The 19581-nt window shown below is 47.4% G+C and overlaps 1 protein-coding gene across 1 annotated transcript in view; it reads right to left on the reverse strand.

Moving 5' to 3' along the window:
- The window catches only part of SLC20A1 (solute carrier family 20 member 1), a 111714-nt gene that overhangs the window by 83910 nt on the left and 8223 nt on the right, over window positions 1-19581 (reverse strand). Inside the window, 1 exon segment of the mRNA XM_029604238.1 lies at window positions 691-1288. Coding sequence (XP_029460098.1) covers window positions 691-1036 — 346 coding nt within the window. The 5' untranslated portion in view covers window positions 1037-1288.

Here is a 19581-nt window from a genome sequence, read left to right on the forward strand (position 1 = left end):
TGTCTTCTCTGAAAAAAACTAAAACCATTGAATTGTGTGCGCAAGTGGTGAGTGAGGCCCTTAGGAAAGCTATAGGTTACATTCCGCTGATCTTTTTGGAGGGCCCCTCTGCCCTAAGACTGGAATGCATGGGAAAGGAAAAAGGTACAAAGCACGATTTATGACTGAGCATTGGCTGGAAAAATCAAAGAACAAGATGCTCTATTTAAACCATCTCACAAATGCCTTTGAACTGGTGGTAAAAGAAGACATTCAATGCCATATATACCCAGCATGCTGAATTCCTGGAGTTGCTAACTGTTCTATGGCTGAGATTCATGGGATGATCTCAGGGAAGTGAGCAGATTCAGTTTCACACTGTATATCTTGTTTTGATGTATTTGTTTCTTACCTTCTATTATATTTGTATTTTTCCCTTGTTGCACTGCAATTTGTTAGCCCTAGATTATACATATATTCAATTTACTGGTACAATAAATATGAAAGTCAGCCACAGTGTGAAGATATTTTGTTTAAATCTGGGGAAAGCCACTTAGCGAAATTTACCTCTCCCTGACCATTACACAAATATATGCAGGTGTATTTCTCTGTGTATTTTTCTTACAATATTCCAGCATATTAGTCATTCCCTCTCTTCCCTTTTAATAAGCTTTAAGAGGAAAATGGAATAGTATTAAAAATATTACTCACCAAACATGGCACTGATGGAGCCTGCCATTAGTAGCTCTTGGGATGAGTTATACATGTCTACATCAATCAGCCCCTTCCGAATGGTCTCGCTCACTTTGGCCCCCAGCAGAACAGAGCCCACAGTTTCGAAAATGGTTGCCAGGATACAAGCTTGTCGTAGAGTCACTACACCAGATCCCACTGCTGTTCCAAAGGAGTTTGCCACATCGTTGGCACCAACAGAAAATGCCAGGACAAATGCAATGATGAATCCAACTACAAGCATCCAAAGATAATCTACCATGGGACCTGAGCCTTGACTGCTGATTGCATTTAACAAACTCACCACAGCTGTTGTTGATTCCATTTTAAGAAAATTAGTGATTTGAAATCAAATAATATTTACTTGATATGTAAACAATGAGGTATGAAAATATTGAATAAATTATTAAAATAAATACTGTAAACTATGATATGTACTAAGATCCTCAAAGTACAGTTATTGCTATCCACTACGTATAAGTGTATGTTTTCTAAAGTTCCTTTGGCTTTGGAGAATTAAAAGCGCTGAACTAAATCCCATTGTGTTGAACACAACTGAAGACACCGGTTCTTCATTCTGTTAAAAAAAAAAAAAAAAAGTCAAAAAGATGTAGTACAATTTAGGGGGGAAAAAAGCAACCGCTTAAAGCAGGCTATACTCATTTAATAGTCATATTATATACCATCATTCCTAATAAAGATCACAACGGTTCACAAGAGACATTCATAGATCACAGCTATTTGATAGTTTGATGAGATTCATAATATGAATCTATACATTCATAGGGTCAAGATCAATACATTCATGACTCAGGTCAATACCTGAAAGAGGAATAGTACATGACATGGGTCTATACATTCATGGGTCAGTTCAATACATTCATAACTTATCCTCTTCAGTAAACACCGATGCAAAGAAATTGTTTAATCTTTCCTCCATGCCTTATCTTCCCTAAGTGCCCCTTTAACGTGCCAACCAGAAGCCTGATTTAAAAATAAAGATTTTGAGGAGTCAAGATGGCCGCTGCTGCAGGACGCAGAGTCCCACTGCCCTGCATCGTTTCCTTACAAGAAAGGTTTTTCCCTCTTAATTATTTGCTTATTCGATTGAAATGCCTCATAAGAGGAAGGGCAAGGTTAGGATATATCCTCCAGACCTACCTTGCCCTTCAGGACAGCGAGTAATAACGGACTTCGCGACCCTAGGAGTTCGATCTGGGGAACCAAGCACCGCTGCAGAAGTCTCGAGAGGAGCGAGACTATCGCCAGGCGAGATCACACTGAGACCCCGGATCCCCGTGGCCCGCTATGCAGCTCTCCACTCAGCGACGCTGGAGGTATTGTACTAGTCGACCCAAGTTTGGTCGACGAAGTTCATGTTGGAGGAACCCCCAGCGCTGTAGGAGCAAGGATGGGAGCACCGGACCAACCCCCATCACAGCAGGAGTGCGAGACCCCAGAAGGGGGGAACCCTGGCGTGGGAGCCACACTACCAGGAACATCAGACCGAAGGTCTAGACGGGAGGAGGTAGAACTGTTGTCCCAATGCCTTGGGAGTTTGTGAAACCAGCGGAGATAACTTTAGAATCCCTTTGGGATCTAATGATGGTCAGTGCCCGTACCCTAAGAGATCAATCTCAGCAGATGGGGGTAATGGTGAAAAGGCTGGATGTGGTGGAGAAGGATCAGGAAGAAAAATTTTCCCAACACAATACAGCTATCCAAGAAATTTCTGTTAAAGTTAAACAGGTTCAAGATTTGAATATTTCCTTAATGAAAGAACGAATATCATCACAGAGAAGAATTGAGTCGATTGAGAACTATTTGAAACACTTGAATATTAGAGTGGTGAATTTTCCTAAAGTGATGGGTGAACCAGTATTAGTGACTTTTAAAAGATACATGTCTGAGGTTCTAAAGCTCCCTGTAGAATTGCATCCTGCTTTAAAAAAAGTTATATTACCTGTTAAAGGTGCAGATACACAATTACCTATGGGTGATAACAGGGTTGATTTAGAAAACCTCACGGAGTATCTGGAAAATTCAGGCTTGGAAGTGAGAGAGAGAGCAGTTTTTTGTGTCCTTTTTCACTGAACCAGATAGAGCTAAGATGATGAAAGCCTATTTCCAAAACATTAATACTCCCTTTATGGGAGCCACAGTTAGGGTCTATCCAGACCTTTCTAGGGCCACCCAACAACGGAGGAAAATGTTTATTAATATGCGACCTGAGGTCTTGGCCAAAGGTGCAACTTTTCTCCTAAGATTTCCATGTAAATGTGTAATAAAATATGTGGGGAATACCTATATCTTTTTCATGCCCGAACAGCTGAGACAGTTTCTACTTGGGGGGGGGGGGGGGGGGGGGGGGGGGGGGGGGACGACACATATATAGTGATGGGCTCCTTTCAGCAGCAAATATGGTATAGATTCTCATAATTCTCCTTAGTATTTTCATTTGATATCCTCCCCTCAGTATTTCCAATGTAAAGCAGTTAAGTTTTCTTCTACTCCATATATTTAGATTATATGTGGAGGTAGTATTATGTTAATTTTATTTCCTATTGGCAATGTAATTCTGTATTACCTTACAAAGTTATTTCTTTGTTATATTATTTGAAAAATAATAATATAAATTAAAAAAAAAGATTTTAATCAATTTTCCATTTGTACTCTGTTACTAAAATCATTAAAAATAAAATTTACAATTATGGAGCCTAATTGCTAACCTGAATTACAGATAATTTGTCTGTTAACATGGCTTTAGTACCACTGAATGTGGCAAAATTGCCAGTATTAATTTTTTTTAATTATGCAAATACCATGTAATGACAGCCATAACCAAAGTCCATTAAATTTACTTCTGGAACATTGCTAAGGTAAATTTAACTAAGCCTTGTGAGGCATAGCCAACTGTAAAGCTGCTCAGTCAGCATATAAACAGTTAAGTCAAGGGGGAAGGTACCCCCACTCAAAGTCCTAAACCAACAGAAGGAGATCACCTTACTTACCTCCCACCAGCTTAGCTTCCTATTTTTGAAAGTGCCACTTCAAACTTAGTAGAGACCATGAATGATATAACGTGCCATTCAAATTAAGCATGCCAATATGCAGCACATTCAGAGGAGAAAAGCCAAGACGATATGAGGTAAGAGGCTGCGCCTGAGTGGGTTTGACTACCAGCTTTGAGAAGGATCCATATAGCACTTTTTATAATGCAACTCTCAAAAGGCATGCTGCACATTATGTAGTTAAAACAAGCAGTCAATGCAGGATATCCTATCAATTTTCACATACATGGACCCCAATGGATATGATAGGTAACATTTGTACCCAGCTTCCTTAGTATGGTATCCTTGGGCCTCAATATTTAAAATTATGGAGGGTATTTTGGGACCTGGCAATTTCTCCTGCTCCTGTGGGCTTCCAATGTGATTGGAACCAGGGCTGAGAACTGGTAGCATGAGCCTTCATTCACAAGGGAATTTCTCCCCATTTCTCCCCTCCGAGCTTACTTTATTCCACTCATTGCAGCAACTCAGCTAGGGATCATATACCAGGAATCCTTCTGAAACTCTGCAAACATGTGCCTTCAATCAGGCCAAAGGGGTTATCACTGTGCAATGAGACTCTTCCCCTCCCTCTCCCTCCAGAGGCTGAGTGGTGCCTTCACAGCATCCCCAACCTTGGCTGACCTTAAGCAATGAAGACCTAGCTAGGAATCAAACCCAGATTCTTCCACATGGCCACTGAGTCAGCCCTGTATTGTATTTTAAGTAAGTTTTTGTTTTAATGAATTATAATCTAAAATAAGTCTTTACAAGTTTGATTTTTATCCACCTTGAAGCCAAGGTGACATTTTTCTAAATGCTATACCAACCTGGTTAAGTTATATTGAGATGCTCTAGTAGATGGGAATATGAAGGTATGCAGACAGATCCAAAGAGGTCAGAAATTCCCCCGATTGAATGGCCATTACCGAGCAAATTGTCTCCATGTGAAAATGCGTCACCCGCAGATGACAGTTGATAACAGATCTAGGATGGGATGAAAGAAGCCCTTCTTGGGCACAATGAAATAAATGGAATATTGACCAGCATTTTCTTGAGACATGGGCACTGGAACCACAGCCCTCAGACTGAGGAGCCTTGCCAAAGTAGTTTCCACCTGTATCATCTGTGGTGACTAGCAGGGAGACACCATGAATATATCCCGAGGAACACAAACTCCAGCACATATCCTTCTCGTATCACCTCACATAAGTGAATAAGTCACTAAGGCCTGGAGCTTGCTGACCCTGCGTGCTGAAGTGACTGTCACCAAAAATATGATCTTTCAGGTCAGGTTCTTTAGGTCACAGGTCTGCTCAAAAGGAGCTTTCATCAGCTAAGCTAACACCACTTTGAGGTCCCAAGACAAGGCTGGGGGCCTTAGGGAAGGCTTCAACTGAAGCAGGCCCCACATGAAACGTACAACTATAGGTTGTATAGAAAAGGGCATACCATCTACCCCATGATGCTATGTGCCAATTGCATTTAGATGGACTTTAACGGAGCTGGTTTTCAAACCAGCCTCCAGTTTGTGTAGAAGGTAATCAAGCAGTTTTTGTGTGGGGCAGGAGAAGGGCGCGGGGGTGTCTAAGGACTTCTGCTCACACCACACAGAAACCTCCTCCACTTCAGTCTGTAGGACTTTCTAGTGGAAGGCTTTCTAGAAGCCACCAGGACCCAAGACATCTTCTGAAAGACTGAGTGGCTGCAGAATCAATCTCTCCACATCCAGGCTGTGAGTGACAGGGCCTGGAGGTTGGGATGCCGCAGCCTGCCCTGATCTTGCGTAATGAGATCTGGGGCAGTCCCCAGAGAACTCTTCCTACAGGAGCGGAAACCAGACCTGTCTTGGCCAATGAAGGGCTATGAGGATCATAGTCCCTCTGATCTCGTGAAGTTCCAAGAGTCTTCACCACTAAGGGAATCCGAAGATACGCATTTATTTATTTATTTTATTTAATATATATTTCTATACTGGACTTCACGAATATAATTCACATCAGGCCGGTTTACATGGAACTTAGGGGATGAACAAGTGTAACCAAAAACGAGAAGGCTGAATCAAGCAAAGTTACATAAAACAAGGGCATTGAACTTGGGGGCTAGAGTAGCCAGGAAGAAAGGTAGAGCGGAAAAGCAACAAATAAATAATATATAACTGGTTATGAGATTGGTAATTATCTCATTCCTTAGGCTGAGTTCGAAGTGACATTTTGACTAGTGGAAGGCTTGGAGGAAAAGCCACGTCTTCAGTTGTCTTCGAAAGGTATGAAGGCAAGGTTCCAGTCTTAGGTCATACAGAAGACCTTTATCAATGATAGGCAAGGGGTCCGAGGCTGGTTTGCTATATGATCTGTACAAGAAGAAATTAGGCACCTTCCTGTTGCAGGAGGATGTGAACAGATCTATGTCTGGGCTCCCCCAAAAGTAAAATATCTGATTTGCTACCCCCTGATCCAGGGACCACTCTTGGGGTATGAAGACGCGACTCAGCCTGTCTGCTATCACGTTCTCCATACCAGCTAGGTACATGGCCCTGAGCACCATCCCATGGAACAGGGCCCACAACCACATATGGACCACTTCCGACACAGGAGGTACGATCCCATGCCTTTCTGCTTGATGACACACCACATGGCTATCTGGTTGTCTGTCTGGATCAGGACAACTTTGTTGGACAACTGATATCTGAAAGCACATAATGCGTACCTGATCGCCCATAGCTCCATTAAGTTGATTTGAGAAGAATCTTCCTGAGCAGACCAAAGACCCTGGGTACGGAGCCCATCTACATGAGCTCCCCGCCCCAGGATAGATGACTCCGTGTTTAGGACAATTGGAGTGGGGAGACTCAAACGAGATCTCCTGTTTCAGAATGGAAAGTACCTGCCACCAGAACGAGTCCTGGAAAGATGGGATGACTTGGATGCAATCCTGGAGGCTCTGAGTGACCTGTGACTTAAGGCTCCAATGGGCTCTGCACGCATGTAAACTTGCCATGGACTGTTACGGCGATATGGTCCAACACCCTCAACATGTGCCAGGCCAACACTTGCTGGCTCTGTTGAATTTCTGCTGCAATGGTCGCTAGAGCAACAGCCCTGTGGTGGAGCAGAAATGCCTTGGCCTGAGCTGGGTATAGCAGGGTGCCAATGAAGTCCAATTGAGGTGATGGGCTGACATAGGACTTTGGGTAGATGAGAACAAGCCCTAGTGACTTCAACACTCAACGGCCCCTGCTTGACACATGCTCAACCAGCCAATTGTCCAGATATGTCCGCTACCACAGCCAGGCATTTTGTGAAGACCCGTGGGGCGGATGCGAACCTGAACAACAACATTCGGTACTGGAAGTGCTGTGTTCCCTGGGAAGATCTCTATATGAGTGTATGTGTCCTTTAGGTCAAGGGATCATAGCCATTTCCCTTTGTGCAAAAAGGCTGGGGGGTGGGGGGGAAGAATCAAGGTGCCCAGGAAAACCATCTTGAACTTTTCTCTTTTTAAAAACATGTTCAAGTTCTACAATGGGATGGAGTCCTCCTGTTCTCTTTGAAATCAGAAGTACCTGGAGTAGAATCCCCACCCTTTTTGCTCTGGTGTTACAGACTCGACCACTCTGGCTGTTAAGAGTAAGGTGAGCTCTGCTTATACCACCTCCTGAAGTGCTACCGGCCCCCCAATGTGGGCACAGAGGGCAATATGGCAGGACACCCAATAGATTCAGTTGGTACCCTTGGAGGACAATGGACAGAACCCACTGGTCAGAGGTTACACTGAGCCACTGGTTCGCAAAGAACCACAGCCTGCCCCCAAACGGAAGGTCCATCATACTGGGTACAGGCAACTAGCTTACGCTCCCTACAGCCCAATCAAAACCCCGTCCTTTGAGTTGACTGAGGAGCTGGCTGGGGTTTAGGGGATCTTTTCTGGATGGGAAAGCTGCAGGAACCATGATGGTGTTGACAGGAGCAAGGAGGGAGAGGATAGTACTTCCTCCAGCGAAAAAGACTTCCTACCTCCGGTCTCTATGGCCTCCTGCATGAGCATGGTTCCGGTGTACTGGCAGAGTTGTTGGAAAGTCTCATGGTGGTCCCAAAGTTGGGCCACAGCATCCCTTACCCTATCTCCAAAGACATTCTCTCCAGTACATGGCACATCAGTGAGTCGTTCTTGTACTTCTGGTCAGAGATCAGAGGCCTGCAGCCAAGCCATGCTGAGGGCACAGTCCCACTGCAAAGACTTTCGATGCAGTTTTGAAAACATCATAGGTCGCATGGATCTCATGTTTTCCATACTCCAGACCCCTATGAACTAGCGACATGAGGGTGTCTTGCTGCTGAGGCAGCTGCTCAGCCACCTCCTGCACGACCTGGATCATGTAGAGCTGGTAGGCAGTGATGCAGGCAATAAGCTTGGTGCCCTGAAACACCTTCCTCTGAAGAGCATCCATTGCTCTGTGGTTCTTCCCTGGGGGTGCAGAGGAATGGGTTCAAGAGCGCTTGGCCCTTGTGAGCAGATTCGACACCACAGACTCATGAGGCAGTTGACGCTTAACGAATCCGTCAGCTTTCTGGACGAGGCACTGTGAGGGGATGTTCCCAAATCCTCAGCAGCAACTCTTTATGGATCTTGTGTATCAGGACCACCACAATCTCCTTAGGAGTGTCCATGAACTGGAGGATTTCAAGAATTTTGTGCCTGGCACCCCCTCTGTCAAAAGCTGAAATGGGCTGGCCTCTGCCATCACCCTCACAAACCCTACAAAGGTTAGGTCCTCAGGAGGGGGGGGGGCGGGGGGGACAACTTCCTTTGTTCATCTGGATGAGAAGGGTCTGACAGGAGACCATTGGAGTCCTCCGAGGACTCAGTTGGATCATCCCCCCAAAGACCCTCATCCTCGACGTATGCTAGGTGCTCGGCCTTCGTCCAGAAGCGCAGGCACCGGTTGAACTGGATGTGGGTGCTACAGGCCTTGGCATCTTGCCAGCATCGGTGGAGGCTCCTTCTCTGAGAAATCGGCAATGACCACCATATTGGTAGGGGGAGGCCTCAGTGCCCCGCAAACCAGCACCAGCTGTCGGGTCAGTAACGCACCACTGAGCTTTTGCAGCAGTTGTACAAGGATGGAGGCACAGGGTACTGTGCCGCTGTGCCACAGAACCAAAGCTCTGCATCGCCTGCTTCACCACAGTTGGACTCTACACTAGCTCCTCCTCAAATGCTGCTGATGCCAATACCGACTGGGAGGAAGAAGGGGTGGCCAGATCTTCAGACCCACAAGGGGTATCGATGACTTGCACCAGGACCGGTGGAGACGGTCGCAGAACCCCTGCACCAAAGGATGAGCTCTCCTCACCATGGGACTCCTTAGGGGGCATCGTGCCAAAAGCTGGTGCATCCCCACACTCAGCACCGTGCATCGATGGGGACCAGTACTGATGCATCTTAGGCTTCTCTCAAAGCTTGGCCAGTCTTTCCCTGGTGCAAAGGTCAAAGACAACGAACCCAGCATCCTAATCCCAGAAGAGATCAGTCAGTCAGTCTCCAGTGCCCCTATCTGCCAACTGCATCGAAGGAACCTCGGGTCCCACTAATGTCAATGGCATGGTGTCCATCAGTGCAGCTCCAAGGTTCATCAATAAGGATGGCTCAGACTGACTTGAAGAGCTAATCCAGCTTGTCGAGTCAAAGCAGACAACCCTTTGGGTTCATCTGGGTGCATAAGCAGCAACCCTGGATGTCATACAATGCCCCCAGGCAGAGGATACACACCTCTTGAGGAACAATAATAGACATGGATTTTAGGCACTGGTGAAACCTGGATGTGGCCATGATGGGGCGAAACAAAAGGGCCACAAAGTCGAAAGCGAAGGCAGCGGGCAGCAATGGTTAGCAGGCACTATCCACCACGTGGAGAGGAGGGGGGGGGAAGAGGGGGGGAAAAAACCCACAACCACAAAAGGAACTTACCCGAAACCCCTGACTAGACACTATGGGTAAGGCAATGAGAGGAAACCGGTGACAGATCGAAGGAAAAAACAAAAAAGTAAAATGTTTTCCACAGGCTAAAACACAGCCAAAGTGAGCTCAATCTCACCACGAGATATACAGCTCCATGGAAAAGAAGAGATTGAAGAGGGACCCCGCTTAGATATATGGTGCAGGGTTTGCTCAGTGTGCCTAGTCATAGGTTTTCCACATCAGGGTTCCATCTGATGTCACCCATGTGTGAGGACTACCATCCTGCTTGTCCTCAGAATCAGTGATGCCAAATAATGCCATCATGTGAATCAGATACTTAAATTATTAAAATGCTGGCTTGACTAACATTTTGTGAATTTGTATGTTTTGATTACTGTGTATGTTTTTAACTTATAAACCGCTTTGAACTAATATGGAAGGATGATATACAAATACTTGAAAAACTACCAGTGATGTCACAGAAAAAAAGGTGTGTCCTCTGTCACCATCTACTAGGAGGAGGAGGAGAAAACCCACACCTATGCACTGGTATAGCAGGATGAAAAGGAAGCCTTGCTTATAAATCTGTTTTTGCCATACTCACTTGCCTCCTCAAAAATATCTGCTTACCACCCTAACTTCACACACTATCCAGACAAGCAGTTCTCAACCAGTGTGTTGCAAAGCATATGCAGGTGTGTTGCCACACTTCCTGGTCCCCCGCTGACCAGCTGCTCCCTCTGCCCCAGCGAAATAGGAAGTCATCCTCCACCTGAGCTTAAAATAGTGATGGCCCGGGTGGCACTCGGCAGTACAGCTGAGTCAGCGGCACCAGCATGGTCTCTTCTTCCTGACCCCCATGGCCCGGAAGAGGAAGTTGTGTGCAGCGGCCATGTGCACGGGAAGAAGAGACCATGCTAGTGCGGGCAACATCATCCTGAAGAAGAGAAGAGGCGGCGGAAGGGAGTCCTTTCTCGAGACCGCAAGGGCTGGAAGTGGAGGAGGCTGCTCCTGTTGCTAGTTTGGTTGGGGGGGGGGGGGGGGGGGGGAAGAAGAAGAGTGAGTGAGCAAGCATATGCATTTGAGATCCTCTGTGTGTTACAGCTTGCAAGTGAGTGATTGAAAACCTGTAGTGTGAAAGTGTATGTGCGTGAAATAGATAGCATGAATGTAAGTGTATGACTGAGCACCTGTATGTGTGAGAGATCTTGTGTATGTATAATTAAAAGCCTGTGTGTGATAGAGCCAGTGTGGGTGAGAGCCTGTGGGTATGTGAGAGAAAGACAGCATGTGTATAAATGTGTGATTAAGAGCCTCTAAGTGAGAAAAAGCATGTGTATATGTGCATGATTGAGAGCCAGTGTGAGAGCTTGTGTGTGACAGAGAAGAAAGCAAGTGTTGCTTACCTGTAACAGGTGTTCTCACAGGATAGCAGGATGTTAGTCCTCACATATAGGTGACATCACAGGATGGAGCCCAATCACGGAACACTTTTGTCAAAGTTTCTAGAACTTTGACTGGCACCTACTGGGCATGCCCAGCATGGCACTAACCCTGCAGCCAGCAGGGGTCCCCCTTCAGTCTTGTTTAAAAGCTACAGGAAGTGCCGAAAAATAAAATAAAATGAACCCAACACCGCGGGGTGGCGGGCGGGTTTCGTGAGGACTAACATCCTGCTGTCCTGTGAGAACACCTGTTACAGGTAAGCAACACTTGTTTTCTCACAGGACAAGCAGGATGGTAGTCCTCACATATGGGTGAGTACAGAGCTGAGGATGTCCGAGTATGCACCAAATGTACCCAGGTGTGCAAAGGCACTAGGACTGGGGTGGAATTTGGCGGAGGGCGTCCTGAACCCTAACGGGCAGGCGGAAGGGTGTTGGTACTTTAAGTTGTAAATAGGTTGCGCAAGACAGACTGGCCGAAGATGGAATCGTGTCTTCCGGCTTTGTCTAAACAATATTGGGCTGTAAAGGTATGGAGAGAACTCCAGGTGGTAGCCCTGCAAGTGTCAGGAAGCGGCACAGAGCATAGGTGTGCTACTGAAGTCGCCATGGCCCTCACAGAGTGTGCTTTAACACGGTCTTGAAATGGAATGCCCGCTTGCTGATAGCAAAAGGATATGCAGTCCGCTAACCCGGAGGAGAGAGCCTGCTTACCCACAGGCTGCCCCAATTTGATGGAATGGAAAGAGACAAACAACTGAGTGCTCTTCCTGTGGGCAGCTGCACGGTCTAGGTAGAACTTCAGAGCCTGTTTCCTGGATTGGAATGGAGCCTGGGGAAAAAAAAAAAGGTAGGTAGTATAATGGATTGATTGAGATGAAACTCCGACACTACCTTAGGCAAGAACTTAGGGTGAGTGCGAAGTACTGCCTGGTCCTGCAGACGTTTAGTGTAAGGCAGATAGGTAACTAGAACCTGTAACTCACTAACTGCGAGCCAAAGTGATTGCCAAAAGGAAAATCACTTTCCATGTGAGATAGCGAAGATCACAGGATTGGAGAGGCTCGAATGGTGGTTTCATGAGCCGACCCAAAACCAGGTTGAGGTCCCAAGAAGGGGCCGGAGGACATAGTGGAGGCTTGAGGTGAAGCAAGCCCTTCAGAAAACGTGTTACAAGGGGCTGTACTGAAATAGGAATGTCCCAGATATCTTTATGGAAGGCGGCTACCGCACTGACATGCATTCTGATGGAGGAAGTTTTTAGACCGGATTCTGACAAGTTCCAGCGATAGTCTAGAAACTTTGAGGTAGGACAGGTAAAGGGGTCAAGGGATTAAGAAGAGCACCGTGACTTTGTCCTGTTCCATTTGTAAAGGTAGGATTTTCTCGTGGAAGGCTGCCGTGAAGCTATCAGGACACAGGAAACTGGTTCCGAAAGGTTAAGTGGCTGAAGAATTAACCTTTCAACATCCAGGCTGTCAGGGACAAGGCTTGAAGATTGGGGTGGCGTAGGCACCCGTCATTTTGAGTGATCAGAAGCGGGTCCTTTCCCAAGGGAATGTGCCTGCGAATGGAGAGATCCTGAAGTATTGGAAACCACATTTGGCATGGCCAGTAAGGTGCTATCAGAATCATAGTTCCCTTGCCCTGATGTAACTTCACGAGAGTCTTTGAGAGAAGTGAAAGTGGAGGGAATGCATATAGAAGACCAGTCACCCATGAGAGGGAGCACACATCTCGTGGCTGATAGTGTTGGCTGCGAGTGAGAGAGCAAAAGTGCTCTACTTTGCGGTTTTGAAGTGACGCAAAGAAGTCTATATGAGGGTAACCCCATTGTTGGAAGATCAAGTCTGCCACTGAGGGGTTAAGAGACCACTTGTATGGTTGAAAGGTGCGACTCAGCTTGTCTGCCAACATGTTGTCAACTCCCGGCAAGTAGGTGGCCCTGTGGTACATCGAGTGGGAGAGGGCCCTGAACATATCTGCGCAGCTTCCTGGCACAGAAGGTAGGAGCCCGTCCCTCCCTGTTTGTTGGTGTACCACATGGCCACCTGGTTGTCCGACTGAATCAGGATGACCTGATTGGACAGGCGACCCTGAAATACTCAGAGCATATCTGATTGCTCAAAGCTCCAGGAAATTGATTTTGTGTTTGGCTTCCTCTGGAGACCAAGATCTTTGTGTCTGCAGTTCAGCCACATGGGCTCCCGAGCAGAGGTTGGATGCATCGGTGGTGAGAATTATTTGAAAATCTGGAGCCTGGAAGGGCAAGCCTTGGAGGAGATTGATCTGATTTTTCCACCAGGGTAGAGACTGACAGAGTGAGTCTGTGATGTGGACAATGGTCGACAGGGGCTGAATGGATTGAGTCCATCGTGACCTTAAGAGTCCACTGCATGACTCTCATGGCCAAGCGGGCCAACTGGGGTAACCTGAACTGAGGACACCATATGTCCCAGCAGGATGAGGAAGTGGCGTGCAGTTGTGCGGTGCTGAGACTGCAGCTGATGTGCGAGAGAGACGAGAGTGAGAGCTCACTGTTGAGGCAGAAAAGCTTTTGCTTGTAAGGTGTCCAAGTCTGCCCCTATGAATGATAAAAGTTTTGAGATGGAACTAAGAAGGATTTGTCGTAGTTGACGAGAAATCTTAGTGAAATCAGAGTGTGTAAGGTAAGATGTAGGGACGACAGAGCAGTCTGTTGAGCGGGAGCCCTGATCAACCAATTGTCTAGATAGGGGTAGACGTGAACACCTTGAGTCCTGAGGAAGGCTGCAACTAAGAGGCATTTTGTGAAGACTTGTGGTGCAGATGCCAGGTTGAATGGAAGCACTCTATACTGATAATGCTTGGGGCCTACCAGAAATCCGCAATGAGAAGGAGTTATCGCAATGTGTGTGTATGCGTCCTGGAGGTCTAGAGAGCAGAGCCAGTCTCCTCTTTGCAGAAGAGGAAGAAGAGAACCCAGGGTTACCATTTTGAACTTTACTCGATGGAGGTACTTGTTGAGGGCACGGAGGTCCACAATTGGACGAACGCCTCCTGATTTTTTGGGGATTAGAAAGTACTGGAAATAGAACCCTAGGCTCTGCTGAGAGCAGGGTACTGGTTCTATTGCTTTGGACAGGAGGAGGAGGGAAACCCCCTGTTCCAGGAGGATAGAGTGTTCAGATGTTCTCCACGACGGTAGAGGTGGGGAGTCCGATGGGATGGAGAGAAAGTTGAGATGATAACCTTGAGCGATTATTGCCAGGACCCAATGGTCTGAGGTGACTGAGTGCCACCTGTTGTTGAAATGGCACAATCGACCTCCCACTGGTATGTGAGGCAGTGGAAGCTGGCTACTGCTCTCTACGCAGGAGTCAAAAACCGGAAGCAGGGCCCAGCTGAGGAGCTGCTTGAGGCTTTTGTTTTCGTAGTTGATTAGTCTGGGATTTTTGAAAGGTCTCGTAGAATGAGCTCTAGACGGTGGCAGGTAGGATTTCTTCGGGCGGAAGAATGACTTCTTAGTGTCCTTTCGGAGAGGTTGTTTTGAGGAATACTCAGAGGGTGTCAGTGAGAGCTGTCTCAGGGTCTCATGATGGTCATTGAGTTCCACCACTGTCTATTCATCTGCTCGCCAAACAGATTGTCTCCTACACAGGGCAAGTCTGACAATCTGTCCTGTACTTCAGGGCGAAGGTCCGAAGACTTGAGCCAGCCCCATCTTCTTGCCGAAATAGCAGCTGCAGATACCCTGGTAGCAGTGTCGAAGATATCGTAAGATGATCTTATCTCATACTTGCCTGCCTCAAAGTCCTTGTTCATTTTACTCCAAACTGCGCTGCTCATCCTTCAGGCTGCGCCTCTCTTCTTTTCTTCAGGCCGATGCTGCCCGCACTAGCATGTTCTCTTCTTCCTGCGCACGCAGCTGCTGCTCACCACTTCCTCTTCCGGGGTGCGGGAAGAAGAGAGCATGCCGGTACCGTTGACTCCAGCTCTCCTACCGCATTCCTCCCGGGTTATCATTTTAAACCCGTGCGGAGGACCTATTTCGCTTGGGTAGGGGGAGTAGCTGGGTCAGCAGGGGAACAGGAAGTGTGGCGACACACCTGCATGTTCTTGGTGACACACTGGTTGAGAACCACTGCACTAGAAGATCATATAGTTTAAATGAAAGTGATTCTCCACATGGTTTTGTCAGTTCCTTGGATCTGTTCACATATGAACCCAGAGTGTTACTGAACTTTTTGCTTTCCATTTTTGTTCCTCTTCTCAGCAGTTCATCATTAAAGAGTTCAGCTCAGTGCTATAGCCACATACCATACTCAAATTAAGGATAAACCTATCTTCACATCCATTAGTGTCCAAGTTTATGAAGGATTTAAGGCATACTAAAACTCCAGTTGTAAAACCACCTGTTCAATTGGATCTAAATGTGGTTCTGGCACAACTGACGAAACTACCATTTAAAACACTGGAGTCTGCTTCTCTCAAACTTCTAACTTGTAATATTCCTTCTTTCTCTCAGGTGGAACAAATACTCAGATCACTTGTCTAGACTGCTAAATACGGATCAGTTAACAACTAGAAACTTCATAGTGGTTCTGGACCGTATAGTGTGGGCGCACACAAACACACAGGATCTCAAACACATATGCTTGTTCATTCACTCACTCTCCCCCCCCCCCCCCCCCGTCCCCCAAACTAGCGGCAGCAACTTCCTTCATTTTCAGCCCTTGCATTCCTTGTAGTAACAGCCTTTCACACAGGCTTGCTCTGTTCTGCTCGTGTACACACATACTCACAGGTTCCCTGTGTGTGTGTGTGTGTGTGTGTGTGTGTCTCTTTCCCTCACAAAGGCTCCCTCTATCTTTCACAGAAACACACAGGCTCCCTCTCTTGCGCACACAACCTCAAACATGCTCCCTCTCTCTCGCATATACACACCCACTCACTCAGGTTCCCTTGTCCACACACACGCTCCCTGTCTTGTGCATACACACCCTCACATAGGCTTCCTTTCTCTTACACACACCCCTGTCCCCTCACATAGGCTCCATCTCTCTGGCAAACATGCAGTCACACAGGCTGCTTCTTTCTTGCACACTCATATACCCCTGCACATAGGCTCTTTTACACGCACCCTTTCACATGGGCGCCCTCTCACACACACACCCTCAAAAAATCCTTAGCTCAAACACACCCTCACTCAGGCACACAGGCTCCAAATCTCACACACACCCTCCTATGCTTGAAATTCTGCATGTGCGCATGCTCATAGGCCACATTGATGTCAGCTGTTAACTGCTCCTCTGCTGTGACCCGCTTGCCCTGCAACACTAGCCCTGCACTGGGAACACCTGAGTGCCAATCCTGCCTCAGTACCCGAAAATCAGTCTTGTATCTGTGGTACTGTTTTACTCCAAGTGGTCTCAACAGTATCAAATCCTCGAAAGCCCCAGAGCACCGGCTTTGCCTCAAAGATGCCAAATTGACTCCACAGTGCAGTACCAACCTCACCTCAACAGCAGTTTAAGCATCAGACTGTGCTTCCTTTTTCTCCCTCCCTGACAAGGCCAAGTGCTTCAACAGCTCTGGAGGTTCCACAGCTGGAGGCCAGCTCCATTTCTTAGGCACCTCTGAGCCCCCTTGCAGGGACAAAGTTTAGGAACTTCACCAGTAGTTCTCAGGTTCTAGTGTCTTGCCCTTCAGCACAACCCATGGATTTCCATCGGAGGGGAAGATCAGAAGGAAAGAAGATGACTAATGCGATTGCCAAAGCAATCTTTGTAAACTGAAGTGTTATCAATGATATCAAGGGGCTAAGGAAGCAAGGTTTAAAAAAAAAAAAAAAGGAAGACACTCATTGGAGATTTTTTTTGTAGCATTGAAAAGTGTTATTTGGGGCCTGCTCAGACAGCTAGAAACTTCAAGAAATGGAGAAGTTACTTACCTGATAATTTCGTTTTCCTTAGTGTAGACAGATTGACTCAGGACCAATGGGTATAGTATGCTCCTGATGGCAGAGTCAGACAGACTCAGACTCTGGAGGCAGAGTCAGACTTCAATCTGGTCAGCACTACATATACCTGTGCAGAAAGCTCTGCTCTTCAGTATTCTCCTCGAAAAGCAATTGTGGATATATGTGTGTTTGAATAACTTGAACTAGTTGACATGAGTTCTAGCCGGAGACTGCCAGTGCACTCAACCGAGAAACGCAGACACCCAGTAATTATGGGTGTCTTAACTAGGAGTAAAGCGTGGCTTACCCGTGCTCGTCTTACTCTCGGGGATTGTCACCCGAGGTTTCCGTATTCTGAGGCAGCCGTGGGCAGGATACTGAGTCCATCTGTCTACACTAAGGAAAACGAAATTATCAGGTAAGTAATTTCTCCATTTCCTAGCGTGTAGCAGATGAGCTCAGGATCAATGGGATGTAGAAAAGCTACTCCTGAACCGGGTGGGAGGCTGCCCGTGGCCCTTGCAAATGCTGTGTCCTCCCGGGCCTGGACATCCAGGCGGTAGAACCTCAAGAAGGTGTGAATGGAGGACCATGTCGTCGCCTGACAGATCTTGGCGGGTGACAGCATCTTGGTTTCTGCCCAGGACACTGCCTGGGCTCTGGTGGAATGGGCCTTGACTTGAAGAGGTGGAGGCTTCCCTGCCTCTACATAGGCCGCCTTGATTATTTCTTTGATCCAGTGATCTATGGTTGCCCATGAGGCCATATCCCCTTGTTTCTTCCCGCTGTGAAGGACGAATAGGTGATCCGTCTTTCGTATGGATTCGGATCTTTTCAGGTATCGGACTAGTAGTCTGCCACGTTAAGATGACGAAAAAGGCAAGAGTCTTCCGAGTCCCTATGCTCGTCTGGAGATGGCAGCGAGATGGTTTGGTTTAGATGGAAATGAGAAACCACCTTTGGAAGGAATGAAGGAAGGGACAGTGCATAGCTGTATGGATCCCGGTGTGAGTCTGAGGAATGGTTACAGACAGGATAGTGCTTGAAGTTTGGAAATGCGACGGGCTGAACATATACTAGGAACGCAGTCTTCAAGGTTAGAAGCCGTAGAGACAGCCCGCGAGTAGGTCTGAAGGAAGCTCCCGCTAGGAAGTCTAGTATTAGATTGAGGTTCCATAGGGGTACCGGCCACTTTAGTGGTGGTCGGATCTATTTGACACCTCTCAGGAAGCGGGAGAGGTCTGGTTGGGAAGATGGACGGCAGTCTACTTTGACTCTGAAGCAAGCCAACGCGGCCACTTGAACCTTGAGTTGAGACAACCTCTTCTGTAAGCCGTCCTGCAGAAATTCCAGGATCGTGGGGATTTTGACTGTCCGCAGAAGCATGTCACGGTCTTCACACCAGGCTTCGAATATTCTCCATATTCATATGTAGGTTAGAGACATAGAAAACTTGTGTGCTCGGAGCAAGGTGTCAATCACTGCCCCCAAGTATCCGCTCTTCTTCAGGCATGTCCTCTCAATGGCCAGACTGTAAGAGAGAATTGAGTTGTGTCTTCGTGGAGGATCGGTCATTGGTGGAGCAGATCCCTGTGTGGAGGTAGGGACAGGGGACTCCCCTCCAGAAGCCTTTGCATGTCTGCAAAGGCTTCTGGAGGGGAGCCCCTTGGCCAATCCGGGGTCACTAGAAGCATTAGCCCCCTGAGGTGTTCTATCTTGTGGATGATCCCGCCCAGTAGTGGCCATGGAGGAAAGGCGTATAGCAGGTCTTCCTTTGGCCAGGTCTGGATGAGGGCGTCGATCCCCTGGGATTTGGGGTCTCGTCTGCGGCTGAAGAAGTTAGGAACGTGGGCATTGGACCGGGTTGCCAGAAGATCCATGGCCGGAGTTCCCCAGTGGTTTATCATCAACCGGAATGCTGTGGACGACAGCATCCATTCCCCTGGGTCTAGACTTTCTCTGCTGAAGTAATCTGCAGTGACATTGTTTTTTCCCCCGATGTGGACGGCTGAGATCCCTTGCAGGTTTGCTTCCGCCCATGCCATTAGGGGGTCTATTTCCAGGGACACCTGTTGGCTTCTGGTTCCTCCCTGGCAGCTGATGTAGGCCACTGTTGTGGCATTGTCCGACATGACTGACAGATTCTCCCCGGAGTCTGAGACTGAATCGCAGGCAGGCTAGTCTGACTGCTCGGGCTTCCAGTCGGTTGATGTTCCATCCCGACTCTTCCTTATCCCATTGCCCCTGGGCCATCAGTTCCTGGCAGTGGGCTCCCCACCTTCGTAGGCTCGCATCCATGGTGAGCAAGACCCAGGTCAGTGGGGATAGCCTTACTTCCTTGCTCAGATGGTCTTCTTGTAGCCACCATAGGAGCTGGATCCATACATCCGCCGGTAACTGGAGGCGAACGGTGTAGTCCTGGGACATCAGGTTCCATTGTGACTGTAGGAACGTTGTAGTGGTCGCATGTGAG

This window comes from Rhinatrema bivittatum, chromosome 5 (assembly GCF_901001135.1).
Source record: "Rhinatrema bivittatum chromosome 5, aRhiBiv1.1, whole genome shotgun sequence".
Lineage (NCBI taxonomy): Eukaryota > Metazoa > Chordata > Amphibia > Gymnophiona > Rhinatrematidae > Rhinatrema > Rhinatrema bivittatum.